A 14,653-nucleotide genomic window follows, 5' to 3' on the forward strand; every position below is an offset into this window, starting at 1 on the left:
CCATTTCTCCGCGACGACGCACACACTGTGAAAATTTGAGTCGTCACTTGATGACAATGTCAAGGTTAATTTTCCATAACAAAACAATGTTGTTGTCACGCCCATGGAATAAGTATAAGATGAAATTGTCATCAATTTGTGATGAGATTGTCATCGTTTGAAAGTGGTGAAAATATCATCCACGTTTGTGTCATTTAGTGACAACAAATTTTCACAGCGCAGTGGGCCAGAAGACCGGTGGAGGCAGCCAAAATTCTAGACGCGTTTGGAGCTATGTCACTGGGACCCGAACCGGACGTGTGACCCCACCAACGGATTGCTCTCCGAACGAGGAATCCATTGGTGGGGTCACACTTTTGGTTCGAGTCTCATTTTTGGTTCGAGTCTCATTTAGCGACTCTGGGGCTCAAAACGCGTCTAGAACTTTGGGCGCCTCCACCGGTCTTCTGGCCCACCGTGCGGTGCCGAGGAGGCGCACGGCCATTGGGTTCGGCGTCGCTTAGAGTGCCACGGCAGCCTTGGCGGTGCATGGCGGCCCCAGCGAGGTTGCGGGGCTCCATTTGGCCGGCCGACTAGGTACGCCGCTTCACCACCGACAAGCCAGCGCAAAGTGACGAGTGACGTCACTTTTGTTTGAACGTGAAGCATTTGATGCAGAGTAATAATCCTCCACACTCGGACGTGTGGAGTTTGCAGTCTCCGTACACTTCAAGTGTGAAGACTGCAAACTCTGCCCTTCCAAGAGCGAAGACAGTCCACACCTCCGCACTCGGTTTTACAGTGGAGGGGTGGGGCGGCCTCGAGTGCGCCACACTGCCGCACCACCTCGACGAGGCCCCCGCGCTGGCCTCGATACCCTCGGCGCCGAGGCCGCGCCAAGGGCCGCCCAGCTGTGAGCCCCACAGCCCCCACGGCCCCCACGGCCGCCAAGCTCCAGTGGAGCAAGAGGGCCGCGGGGAGTGGAGGGCCAAGGGCGGCAAGGGCGCGGCTAGTGGGCAAGCAAGGCAAGCACCGCGACTAAGCCTCGCGTAACCGAGTTTACTTCGCCGGGGTGGGGAGTGCCGAGGCGGATGGGAGGTTGATACCGCCATCCCTTCGGGGACAGGCAACCCCGGCAAAGGCTTGGCGGCGGGCCTCGAAGACACGGCCGGGGATCTGCTGCTCTGCTGGGGGCGCTGTCATAGCCTGCTGGTCCAATGGCAGTGGCGGATCTAGGTCCGGCCTGAGGGAGGGACAAAGTGGTAGTACTTTTGGTCCACCTTCTAGGCTAGGCGCCAAGTGTGGCTTTTTGACTAACTTTCAGGCGGCTATCTAGGATCCAGGGAGCCAGGGGGAGGTCAATGGTCATCCCCCCTCCCCCAAACACACACTGGACCCGCGCCTGCACTGGTCCGAGGCGCCGCCCCTCGCCACACGCCACCGTGTTCCGCTTCCTCGTCCCGAAGGCCGCCAAGCCCGCCCCAAGGCCACATGGGACAGCGCCGCTCCCAGTCCATTTTCCAGCCCTGCTGGAGGCGGCGAGTGGAGAGGGCCGCGTCCGACTGCGTCCTCGCAGCGTGGTGGACTGGTTAGGTCCCAAGTGGCACGGGACGGACGGGTCGGAAGACTTCGTTGTCTGCCTGCTGGAGGAGGGGGGGGGCTCATATGGGGGTGCCTCCCTCTGACAAGGGCATTCCGGGCGGGGGAATGCGGGCCGGTGGGAAAATTGACGAACAATTGAAGGAGAGGGGACCATAGGCGGCGAGGAAGGAGGCGGGGGCGTCCACGCGCGGCGGACCAGCAGGCTGATTCCGAGAGCCGTTTTCGTCGCTCTGTCTCTCTCGCACTCATGAGGCGTCCCGTATAGGTGCGAGAGAGACAGAGCTGTCAGTGTGCAGGCCAGAGGCGGCTGGAGGCGGCGGCCCCCGTGCCAGCCATGGTGCCAGCGCGCGGCCCGGCACCGTTAGGGCGCTATCGTGCGATGCGCGGACGCGACGGCGCGGCACGGGACGGCCTCGGCCCCACTCCAAGCGCGCCGAACGCCGCGGCCCCTCTATCCAGATGATGAGGCTGGCCACGCCAGGCCACGCCACGCCACGCCACGCCACGCCACGCCACGCCAGGCCACGCCAGGCCACGCCACGCCAGGCCACGCCAGGCCACGCCACGCCAGGCCACGCCACGCCAGGCCGCACCAACAGACCGTTTTTGCCGTTTCGGTGTCAGGCGAACAAGATGATGTGTGGTCCAAAGATAGAGAAAGGACTAGAAAAAATAAAAACAAACAAACGAGAGAACAAAAACGATGCCATCTTCGAAATTTCACCGACAAGACAAAGTTTCATAACCCCTACAAAAACATAACTGGAATTTAGCCGCGAGGCCCCTGAAGGTAGGCAACGTTTCTCACAAGCCCCTCCAGCAATGGGCAGGCTTTTCACACACCGTGATACAATCCCCCCGCCCCTTTTTCTGCCACATTGCGCCCCCGGCGGCGTGACGCCTTGGCTCCGCGCTCCGCCTCGCTCCGCCCACGCCGCACAGTGGGCCAGAAGGCCGGAGGGGCGTTTTGAGCTCCAGAGTCGCTAAACGGGACTCGAACCGAGCGTGTGACCCCACCAACGGATTCCTCGTTTGGAGAGCAATCCATTGGTGGGGTCACACGTTCGGTTCGAGTCCCATTCAGCGACTCTGGAGCTCAAAACGCGTCTAGAACTTTGGCCCACTGCGCGCCGCGACCAGTGTTTGGGCCGAGGCGGCAAAGGCGGGCAAACACTGACGTAACGCCGCGCAAGCCCGCTTCCGATACCGGCGTGGCGGTATGGAAAAGAAAGGCGGGAGAAATCGCGATCCGTTATGCAGGGCAGGGCTGCAGAGCAACTGTCTCTCTCGCACCCTACGGGACGTCCCATGAGTGCGACGAAGGACTCAGTCTGCTTGCAGTAGCCTGGCTCGCCTGCAACTGGATGCCGGACAGTCTGTCTCTCTCGCACTCATGGGGTGTATGAGAGAGACGGAGCGAATAAAGCTTAACTAACAGTCTCATATGCGCTGACAGACAGACAGACAGACAGACAGACAGACAGACAGACAGACAGACAGACAGACAGACAGACAGACAGACAGACAGACAGACAGACGTGGCGGCTAGACGGATACATAAACAAATTGGAGCGCTCGATTGCGTGATGCTTCCGGAACGCGACGACGTGTACACTGGTACGGCGGTGCGAGCGACGCATGCCGCGAATGCAGTGAATGATTGTGGAGCCGGAGGGGCTGTTGTGTGGCTCTGTGTAGAACCACACAACTACCTTTAAATTAATCATAAGGAAAGGGAGAAGCTGTGTGTGTGTGTGTATGACTCATGGTCGACCGGAGCGGACACCCGGGCAGTGCTTGCGTGCACTGTCTGTGGTGCATTGGACCATAACATCTGTGCTTGGGAATGTGTGCATTTCTGGGGGGCGTTGACCGCTCAAATATCTGTTTCCGTTCCACCTCCGGTGAAGCACGCCCATGGCCACAACGGTCGCCCGGATTGTGCTTGCACAGCCGCGGTGCACGGGGCCATGGGGTGGGGCCGCCACCGGGTGTCCCTTTTTCCGTTTCCGGTAGAGTTTATGATTTTCCGGACTCTGCGGGTCCTCGGTCATGCGGGCACGCAGCAGCCATACGGTTTTCTCATTTTGTACAGAGATTTATGTTTCCCTTTGGGTGACATTTATTACTATAGCGCTATGCTCGATTCTGATTGGACGGGAGCTGTCCCCACCACCACATCAGATTTTCTATTTAAGAAAAATACACCTAGGGTAGCTAAGTCAGTCGGGCTCCAGCAGGCCTACAGCCAGGACAGCTCTGCACCACCATGGACAACAGAGTCTTAGGCTTAGGTATGAGAGTGCTGTAGTGAATTGTGATTGTAATGACCATTAGAATAGTGACCATACCGAACTTAGAACATCTCGTGCTGCTTTGTTATCTATTGTATTGGGTCCGTTTGGTAGTGACTGTAAAATCTCTGCGCTTGGATATTAAAATAATATTTTGAATTGGATTTTGAGAGTGAAGTCGTGATTTTCTGACGATCCATTTCCCTGAGTGACCTTGAGATATAAATACAGAGAAAGTTAAAAGAACTCAAGTTGTGGCCTCACACAACATAAAATGGCGACGAGGATGAGATATCTCAGGTTGTCAGGAAATGGAGAATCAGGTAGGTTGTGATAGGAAGTGAATCAATGGATGTATCTGGAACAGTTCCGAAAAGTAACAGCACACTTGCAATTATTTGTATTTCTTTTTGCTTAATGGTATTTCTTAATTGGTATGTTTCTAATATATTTTTCTTGGAAAACTGATAGCTTTACTATTGTGTTCGAATAGGGTTCTATGGGTAATCTGGATAGACTTGGTGGATACCTAACGGTGCCAACGAAGCCAAGATAGGACTTGGTGGATACCTAACGGTGCCAACGAAGCCAAGGTTGAGTTAACGGATACCTAACGGTGACAACTAAGTTAACTCTCAGTTTAGAAAGTCTAGTTACCCATCAGATGCCTTTTAATGACTTAGATACAGTAGAAGCTATTGGGCTTGAGAACCAACAACCGAGTTATTTCTTAGTGTTTCTATCAGTTTCCATTTTTGTGTGTTTGATCACTATAATCACACTATCCATCTTTTTATACGAGTGTGTAGAAGTTTATCCAGGAACTAACAGATATACCTTTTGTACTTCACTGGGATTTGTTCGAAAGTCTTAAAATGGCTGAAACACCTCCACCTCCATCAGCTCCAGTATCCATCGGATCCCTATATAATTCAGTGGAAAAATTCTTTGGCAACGGCTCAGATGAGCTTTCAGCAAGGGAATATATCGAGAATCTTGAGTATTTAAAAACTTTGGGGAACTGGAATGAAACTCAGAGCATTCAAATAGCCATTTCACGGCTGCGCGGTACTGCCCGCGAATATATTAAAAGCTTTGGAGAGTCTTCTAAGATGAAAACATGGGAAGGCTTTAAAGAAACATTCTTGTCCCGATTTCAGATTGACGAGTCACATGTAACGTTGATGCAAAAATTTTATGGCACTGTTCAGAAACCTAATGAAAGTGTAAGGGAGTTTGGCCAGCGTGTAGCATCTCTTTGCCAAAAGGCATACCAAGCAGATACTAATAACGACCTCTTCAATCGAGAATTCTACAACAAATTACTGTTGACTAGATTTCTATTTGGCCTAAAGGGAAGCCTTCGTAAAACTGTAATGGTGACAAAACCAGAGGACTATCAGACCGCTCTTACTCTTGCTGTGTCAATGGAAGCTATTGACCAATCGGACAAGGGGTGTACATGGCCACAGTAGTCATGTGGTATTCCCCCTGTCAGTTCTCAGAGTGGAATCGTGAGGGAGGTTAATAACGGTCATGATAATGGTAGTAATATTAGTGATAATGATAATCATAATGGTAATAAAATTAATCTATAGAAACTGTCCACGAAACAAGTAGAACAGAGAGATAAATAAATCTAAAGCGGTTCAAGTAGGGAAGGCATATAGTTAAAGATAGTTGAATTGGTGCTCTGCCAGTAAATGAGGTTAAAAGATAATTGAATTGGTGCTCTGCCAGTAAATGAAGTTAAAAGTTAATAATCTTGGTGCTCTGCCAGTAAATGAGATTAATAATTTTGGTGCTCTGCCAGTAAATGAGGTTAAAGATAATTGAATTGGTGCTCTGCCAGTAAATGAGGTTAAAGATAATTGAATTGGTGCTCTGCCAGTAAATGAAGTTAAAAGTTAATAATTTTGGTGCTCTGCCAGTAAATGAGGTTAATAATTTTGGTGCTCTGCCAGTAAATGAGGTTGATAAATAATTTTGGTGCTCTGCCAGTAAAGGATAATTGATTGCGTTATTTGATTGTAGTACTCCGCCAGACGGTAGGATATACAGTATGTATACATATGTTATCAGTCTAAGGACTGAGGAACCCTTATGTGCACATCATGACCTGTTTTCTGAATTTTTTTTCTGACACTGTGGGGACGCCTACAGATTTGAAAGGAGGCTTCGGAACAAGAGAGTTGGAAGCCAGGTTATGAAAAAAGGGAAGGTTTAAAGAAGGAACTTATGTTCAAGATGAATGATTTGAACTTATTATTGAACTAAATGAATTAAACTTGTAATTGATATAAATGATTTGAAAAAGATTTCAAGAAGGAACTTGTAATTCAGATGAATGATTTGAACTTATTATTGAACTAAATGATTTGAACAAGAAACTGAGAAAGAAAGATAAAAATGAAGGGCTGTGCCCTTGCAGAAAATAAAACGGCCGAGTAATAATGAAGCATGCAGTAACACAGATACAGAGATGTGATAAAAAGGAATGAATAGAATAAATTAAAAATGAGATGATACAGCACCAGTAACTTAAGAATGAATTTCCGGAAATTCAGTGAAAAAATGGGATGAAATGAAGATAGATATCGAGAAAGAGAAACGAACCATGGATACAGCCGTACCAACTCCCAAGAACTTGCACAGATAACCTTCAGTTGATAAAATGTAGAGTTTTAACGCTTGTGAACCTTACTATAAGTATTGGAAGAATTTCATTCTCTGAAAATGAAACATTACTAATATCATTTTTTTTTATATTTTTTTTTTAGGGACAATTGCTTAGTGTATACTGTTTATGTTTAAGTTCTGTTTTGAGTAACATATTTTCTTTTTGTTCTAGATATTGAATAAAGGGAAGTTTTGCATATGGATTAGAGTAGGGATTTACCAGTTCCTATCGCCGCAATAGGAGGTCAGTCACTCATTGTGGAAAAAGTCACAGTGTTGCTAAACTTCCAATTTAGTGCCGCAGTCACAGTACTTGGGTAAATATTAAAATTTTTGTCGAACAATGAAGCTAATTAGAGCTACCGGTGATCTATTCACATCACGCGACAACCTCGCGCACTGTGTCAGTAGAGATTTCCACATGAATGCAGGCATCGCAGTAAAATTCAAGTCAACGTTTGGTAATCAGGAAAAGCTGTCATCAGGTGGATGGTCTGTGGGAACTACAGCTCGTCTCACGACAAATGATAGACACGTGTTCTACTTGGTAACAAAGGAGCGATATTTCTTGAAACCTTCTTACGACTCCTTAAAAGCATCTCTCGTTGAGTTAGCACGGTGGGTAGAGTTGCTGGGAATTGAACGACTAGCCATTCCCAGACTAGGTTGTGGGAAAGACGGATTAAAATGGCCTATAGTTAGACGTATTCTCATCGAAGTGTTTGAAGGAATTAACGTTATTATTACTGTCTTCAGACTAAGACGCGAGTTAAAGGACTAAAATTTTAATGCACCATTTTGCTTTGTTAACATAAATTATATATACGATTATAAATCATTGTTCGACTGGTGTCAAAATAACCGTAAACGAATAAGGAATTTGTTGGTAACCAACCGCCACAGATCAGAAGTCACGTTCAAATTTTAAATTTGGGGATTGAACGTGTCGGACTCCAGAGTGAGCATAGGCGGGCCACTCGCTCCGCCAGTCGGCCGCTGCTTCCCCTCCATGCCCCGCCTCGACCGTCTCGCTTGCTCTGTGCGAGTGCGACGGAGACGGAAAATGACATCTATTTGAGCGCACGGCGTGGCCCGGGCTAACCGGCCGCACCGCACTGTCACCACACTATCTAGCCATCGACACTGTCAAAAACGCGCCGCCCTATGCACCCACCCTGCACCTTTCTTTCCTTCGCGCTCTCGTCCGCGCTCTCGTCCGCGCTCTCACCAACTGGGAGTTTTACGACGCCTATGAATTGCCACACCGGGTGTCTCCCCCGTGTCGTGGCACCCACCCGCGCAACAACAGACGAACTGTTATCTGTGGGGAGAGTGACACTTGTTTCGGTCCAACAACTGTCACCAACAGGCAAGGCTGTTCAGTAGCGAAATTTACATTTCGGCCATTTTGGAGTACCACATGACGCCCTAGGAAGGACCACCCCCACACCGGACAGACTTCAGGAGCTCAGTCTGGTGACAGCAACCGAAGCGTTCACTTCGTTGCCATCATTTTTTTTCTCCTGCCCAAGACTTCCGTGCTCCGTACTTTACATCAACACCATGTTCGGACCGGAGTCCCTTCAAACCCTCAGCGTCGCGGCGCTGAGTACCAACGACCAAGAAAAGGCCTTGAGGGGAGAGGCAGGGCAGTATGCCTTTCGCCAGGTGCTGAGGCGAACTTACAGCCGCCTCAAGATCTCTTTATCACCAGATTGGACCACCGCCCGCCTGGATATTACATCAATTCCAGACCTTCTTCGATGGAAGACCACGGTACGGACGGTATACCTCGAGGAATGGTGGTGGGACTATGACGAAGAAAGCACTGTCAGGACCTTGATACAAGATTTGTTGTCTACATTAAAGCCTAACCTTGTGATATATGAAGGAGATGATTGGCCTTTTGATTTTCAAAATTATATTCGAATAAAGGTAGGCTACAAAATAGTGCTGTGTAGAATGTAACAAACGTTAGTAATAATTTTTGTATTTGATTTTTTTACCTCATATTTAAGCAGTGTTCGAAAATAATTTTTTTGTACTTAAAATTTATTTGCATTGCCATTGAAATCTGAACTTCCCTAGCGTCGAATGTCCTATTAAAATTACAAAAAAAAAAAAAAAAAAAAGAGTTTTTACTGCAGAAAAAATAAAATGTGTTCCAGGAACAGCGTCAGAGACGGTCGGTCCGCAGCCTGTACGCGCGTGGCCGGGGAGGCAGTACGGAGAGTCCGGCGCTGAGCCACCTTGATTTTTCGGGGCCAGCCGCCAAAAGGACTACACAAGTGTCAACCGACTTCACGCAGCGTGCCTCGCCACCCACAAAGGGACTCCATTTTCCCGAAAGAGGGAGGGGAGTCCTGGTGGCCGGGTCAAGGCCACTCCATCCGGAAACTGGGTCAAGTCATTGACCCCAGTGTCAACATCCCGAGGAGAAGAGCAACAAGCTGTGATAAAAAAAAAAAAAAAAAAAAAATGAGTGTCGGTAAAGTGATCTGTGAACAACGTGCTGTCACCCACGGTTAGCCGTCGGGTTTCGGATTGAACTGGACTTGGCGTGAGTAATTTGGAAGAATAATTTTTTTTAAATTTTCAAAAGATAATACTTCTTGAATGTACGCTCAAGGAACTACAGATTTCATAAATTAATCCAATAATTAAATTACTCTGTAAACATTTAATTGTAAGCGCATGGGAATTTTTTTTTCGGAGAAAGGGTGAATGTTGTGATGCTTGTGGTGTTACAGAGCATCACAACACGACTTTTCTAATAATTTTGTTTTGAGCACTAAGTGTAGTAGATAACTTTTCTAATAATTTAGTTTTGAGCACTAAGTGTAGTAGACAAGTAGTAGATTCTAATAACCAAAGAGTATTTTAAAGAGTATTTTTACTTAAATCTTGTACCCAAGAGTATTTTATTGTAACTTGTACCGAGAGTATTTTTATCTTGTGAGTATTTTTATTAATTTAATCTTGTGAGTATTTTTATTTGAATCTTGTTATTGTAACTTGTACCAAGAGTTTTTTTTTATTTTATCTCGTAATCTTGAGCATATTCATATTTATAGCTACCAAAGATCCATTTTTTTTAATTAGCATTAAGAAAAAGCTGGGCAAGTCACCAAATACTGCACTACTTAAGGAGAACCACTTTAACTTTACAAAAGATATTGTTTATAAAAGTAGCATTTAGAAAAGACTGGACATGTCACCAAATACTGTATGACTTCAACGGAGAATTGTTTAATGCACCAGCTCAGTACAAAAAAAAAAAAAAATTTCCAATTCAAAACTGTCTGTAAAATTTTTTTTTTTCAAAGTTAGGGTGAATGTTGTGTGGCTCTGTGTAGAACCACACAACTACCTTTAAATTAATCATAAGGAAAGGGAGAAGCTGTGTGTGTGTGTGTATGACTCATGGTCGACCGGAGCGGACACCCGGGCAGTGCTTGCGTGCACTGTCTGTGGTGCATTGGACCATAACATCTGTGCTTGGGAATGTGTGCATTTCTGGGGGGCGTTGACCGCTCAAATATCTGTTTCCGTTCCACCTCCGGTGAAGCACGCCCATGGCCACAACGGTCGCCCGGATTGTGCTTGCACAGCCGCGGTGCACGGGGCCATGGGGTGGGGCCGCCACCGGGTGTCCCTTTTTCCGTTTCCGGTAGAGTTTATGATTTTCCGGACTCTGCGGGTCCTCGGTCATGCGGGCACGCAGCAGCCATACGGTTTTCTCATTTTGTACAGAGATTTATGTTTCCCTTTGGGTGACATTTATTACTATAGCGCTATGCTCGATTCTGATTGGACGGGAGCTGTCCCCACCACCACATCAGATTTTCTATTTAAGAAAAATACACCTAGGGTAGCTAAGTCAGTCGGGCTCCAGCAGGCCTACAGCCAGGACAGCTCTGCACCACCATGGACAACAGAGTCTTAGGCTTAGGTATGAGAGTGCTGTAGTGAATTGTGATTGTAATGACCATTAGAATAGTGACCATACCGAACTTAGAACATCTCGTGCTGCTTTGTTATCTATTGTATTGGGTCCGTTTGGTAGTGACTGTAAAATCTCTGCGCTTGGATATTAAAATAATATTTTGAATTGGATTTTGAGAGTGAAGTCGTGATTTTCTGACGATCCATTTCCCTGAGTGACCTTGAGATATAAATACAGAGAAAGTTAAAAGAACTCAAGTTGTGGCCTCACACAACAGGGCGGTGATGCAGCCCGATCCGCGGGAGTCGTTTTCGTCGCTCCGTCTCTCTCGCACCTCATGCGGGACGCCACGCGAGTGCGAGAGAGACAGAGCGACGAAATCAGTCCACTGATAGACGCTATCGCCGCCATGGCCTTCCCCACCTGTTTGGGCTTGTGCAAGGTGACGCTATCCGCACGCTATCGTGGCGCTATCCGCACGCTATCGGCACGACTCGCGACCCCCGCGGCCGCGGCGCAGACGGCGTGCGCGATGCGTCACGTTCCGAAGACACATGCAAAACACGTTTCGGCGTGGTGTCGCTTTCAGTTTTAGCTCCGTGTGCGGTTTGTTTGGGCCACGACGCGTGTTGAGGGCCGCTAACAAACGGGATGAGGCGACACACTGGGAAAGAAAGTGCTCCAGGGGACCTCCGCCTTCTAGTACCCCATAAGGTGAGCATTAATCTATTGAGAGGCCGAGGCCACTATTTTGACACCCTCTCCCCTCAATAGGACCTTGATAACCTAACCTAGACTTTTACCTCCCCCAAATTGGTCACGAGGCAGGGCTCCTTACTTCGTTGAATGGCTCGTCAATTACGAAGGGTTTTCTTAGCTTCTGCAAGCTTTGCTATGACAGGCTTCATTTCTTTCTAAGGCCTAAGGGAGTAAACGACAACTAAGCTGGGGTTCGATTGTCCTCGAAGCAACCATAGCTTTTGGTTGTCCAGGCAGTAGCAGATTTTCGATTTCAGCTATCGCATGTAGCCTGTCGATAACAACAGACAGTTTTATTTTTTTTTCTTCGTGTAGTCGTCCCTGGTCCTCCTCCACGCTCCCCGCCGTCGGTGCAAGTCTCGCGTCCGCCTTGCGCCGACGTGTGCCGCGTGACTTGGTGGGCATTGTCCGTTTGCAAATGGGTGCCTTCGCGCGAGCCGAGTACCTACCGGTACACAGTGTAGTGGCCGCCACCGACCCGGCCCGCCAGACCCGGCCAGCCAGACCCGGCCCGCCTGATGAAGAAATGGGTTCATTGCCAGCGCTATCGGTACCTATCGGTGTGGACTTTCGAGGAGGGCGGCCTCCTGGCCCCCACTGATTCCGAGAGTCATTGTCGTCGCTCTGTCTCTCGGACGCGCCATGAGTGCGAGAGAGACAGAGCGAGTCAGTCTGCCGGTGTCCACGTCGGCGACCCATGGACGGATTCGCGGATAAGGAGTGAGACACGGCATGTCGGCATGTCCGCGCTCTCTGTCGGCAGCTCTGCTTACAAGACCGCGCGGGGACACGCGGCGTCGGCTCCAATTGACACTGGAGGCTCGATCGGCAAACAGGCAAGAAGTGCACGTGTGTGTGTCCGGCTCGGCTCGGCTCGGCGTGCTCCTCAAATGGCACGGCCGTGACTCAGCCCCGTCGCGGCGTCGCGGCTCCGCGGCACAACAAACCGACAAACACTCCGCGGCAAAGGGAGGCGGCGACGGGGAGGTCCGCGACGAGGACGAGACGAGGACTACGCCATTACCGCACACCTCGTCGGCCACTTGAGGGGGCCCAGCAGACCCACTCCGTCTGTCTGTCTCACAGGGCGTCACGTACAGGTGCGAGAGAAACAGAGACAAAAACGACTCTGACTGCAGGCCTCCTTGATGACCCAGCCTCTCGACACCGGGGCGGCGGGCCCAGGCGGACCTCGTCTCGCGACCCTGGGTCCTCGTCATCATCTTGTTAGTCGGCTTCAGCCGGCTCCAGCTGGCTCCAGCAGGCTTCAGCAGGCTTCAGCAGGCTTCAGCTGGCTTCAGCTGGCTTCAGCTGGCTTCAGCTGGCTTCAGCTGGCTTCAGCTGGCTTCAGCTGGCTTCAGCTGGCTTCAGCTGGCTTCAGCCGGCTTCAGCTGGCTTCAGCCGGCTTCAGCTGGCTTCAGCTGGCTTCAGCTGGCTTCAGCTGGCTTCAGCTGGCTTCAGCTGGCTTCAGCTGGCTTCAGCTGGCTTCAGCTCCCCACCGGCAAGATTGCTCTCCGTTTGATTCGATTGAGCGGCGCTATGAAAAGACGAGGGTGCGTGGCCCGTGCACTGCAAGGATGCCAAGGACGTCGAGGGCCGCACAGTGGGCCAGAAACCGGTGGAGGCGAACAAAATTCCGGACGGGTTTCGAGCTCCAGAGTCGCTACGCTAAACGGGACTCGAATCGAACGTGTGGCCCCACCAATGCATTGCTTTCGAATCGAGCAACCCATAGGTGGGGCACGCGTTCAGTTCGGCTCCTGTTTAGCGACGCTGGAGCTCAAAACGCGTCTAAAATTCATTCCGCCTCCACCGGTCTTCTGGCCCACTGTGGGACGTCAGTCGCAGGTGTGCCAGAGCGTACATACGCCCTTCACGTGAAGACAACTGAGTACGGCGACAGTGAAGACGTTTCGCAGTCATGTTCGGCGGCCTGGACACGATGGAAGCCACACAGCGGGCCGGCATTCCCAGCAACAGGCCGAGCGTGCATCCTGTGATCCTTGGGGAGGGGGAAGGGGGGGGGCTGTCTCGTCTGCCCGCACCGCAGAGGTGCTGCTCTTCTCCGCCTCCATTATAATGCACCTTGCCGACGTTCAATCACAGTGGATCGGCAACTTCCGGGGCGGGGGAAAGGGGGGGGGGAGCGTTCACGTTAATTGTGACCTCCGTTCGTCGAGTTTCCCCGGCGGCTGGACGTGCTGGAGAGGTGCTTGGAGAGGTGCTGCAGGGGGGTGTTTGGAAGGAAAAGAGGGTGTTTGGGAAAGAGGCAAATTTTGGAGAGGTACTTGGAGAGGTACTTGGAGAGGTACTTGGAGAGGTACTTGGAGAGGTACTTGGAGAGGTACTTGGAGAGGTGCTTGGAGAGGTACTTGGAGAGGTACTCGGAGAGGTGCTTGGAGAGGTGCTTGGAGAGGTGCAAGAAGTGCTGTAGAGGTGCACGGGCAGTCGTGACGGAGGGAAGGAAGGGCTTACAGAATAAAAACGGCAAGCAAATAAAAGGATAAAACCGCGACGGGAGAGCGCCACGCTGCACCTCTTCCTTTCTCTCTCTGGAAGACTGGAAGTGCGCAGGCATTGGTTGTCGTGCCGGACCCGTAATCTGACGTAAGCATCTCCGAGCTCCAGAGCGCCTCAGGGGCTTCACCGGCTCCAGAGGCTTTACTGCTGGGTGTCCTTCGTCCTCCTCCAGCGTGCACGAGCCGACCAACGCGCGGCGTTGTCAGAGAAGTGGCCAAGAAGAGGCTAAAGCCACCCTGGCTAAAGAGCCTGCGCAGTGGCGAGAACTCCCGGTCCATACTTCTTTCGCCTTGGGCACTGCACCGCGCTGCAAGAGCGAGGGTCCGGAGGGATGGGGTCGAGCTGTCTGCGAAGTGCGAGCGCGAGTCGCAAGTTACACGTCGGCAACTTTTGCTACATCTGTCCACTTGACTTCATCTCTGAATTCGTCCCTGGTACTGCATCGCACAGACACTCCAGCAGAGAGTCGAGGCGGGACAACCGAGTTGCCATGTCACCATCGGAAGGAACGGGGGAACTTGGCGAACATCAGACAGCTGATTCCCCCCCCCCCCACACACACACATCGCTGTCTCTCTCGCACTCATGGTGCGGCCCGTGTAAGTGCGAGAGACAGAGCGACGAAAACGACTCTCGGAATCTGTCTGCCTGTGCTGTCGGCAGCGTGCTCTGAAGGGCTTCCCTGCCACTGCGAAGGGCTCGGCGTTTGAAATCGGGAGGGCTTGGCGCCGTGGAGGGCTGGACCGCGTAGGGCCGCGCAGCCTCCGTCCGCGCAGCGTCCTCCCCCTCGCCCCTCCCTCCCAGCCCTCGGCCCTCAGCCCTTCCGTCCCGGCCGCCGAACCAACAAACGGCGGCCCAGGCTTGGCGCTGCACT

At 50.8% G+C, this 14,653-nt stretch overlaps 2 protein-coding genes across 2 annotated transcripts in view; one reads left to right on the top strand and one right to left on the bottom strand.

Moving 5' to 3' along the window:
* LOC117650974 (guanine nucleotide exchange factor for Rab-3A-like) overlaps positions 1-14,653 on the bottom strand; it is a 53,543-nt gene that overhangs the window by 38,404 nt on the left and 486 nt on the right. The gene's annotated exons all lie outside the window — the stretch shown is intronic.
* On the top strand, positions 6,685-7,343 carry LOC117650972 (ADP-ribose glycohydrolase OARD1-like). The gene has a single exon (XM_034394648.1). It carries the CDS (start codon positions 6,898-6,900, stop codon positions 7,333-7,335), a length of 438 nt encoding a protein of 145 aa, XP_034250539.1. The 5' UTR covers positions 6,685-6,897; the 3' UTR covers positions 7,336-7,343.

Source organism: Thrips palmi, unplaced genomic scaffold (genome assembly GCF_012932325.1).
Source record: "Thrips palmi isolate BJ-2018 unplaced genomic scaffold, TpBJ-2018v1 HiC_scaffold_5, whole genome shotgun sequence".
Classification (NCBI taxonomy): Eukaryota; Metazoa; Arthropoda; class Insecta; order Thysanoptera; family Thripidae; genus Thrips; species Thrips palmi.

Coding starts and splice junctions, on each gene's coding strand:
- LOC117650972 (XM_034394648.1), top strand. CDS start 6,898: ATGAAGCTAATTAGAGCTACCGGTGATCTATTCACATCACGCGACAAC.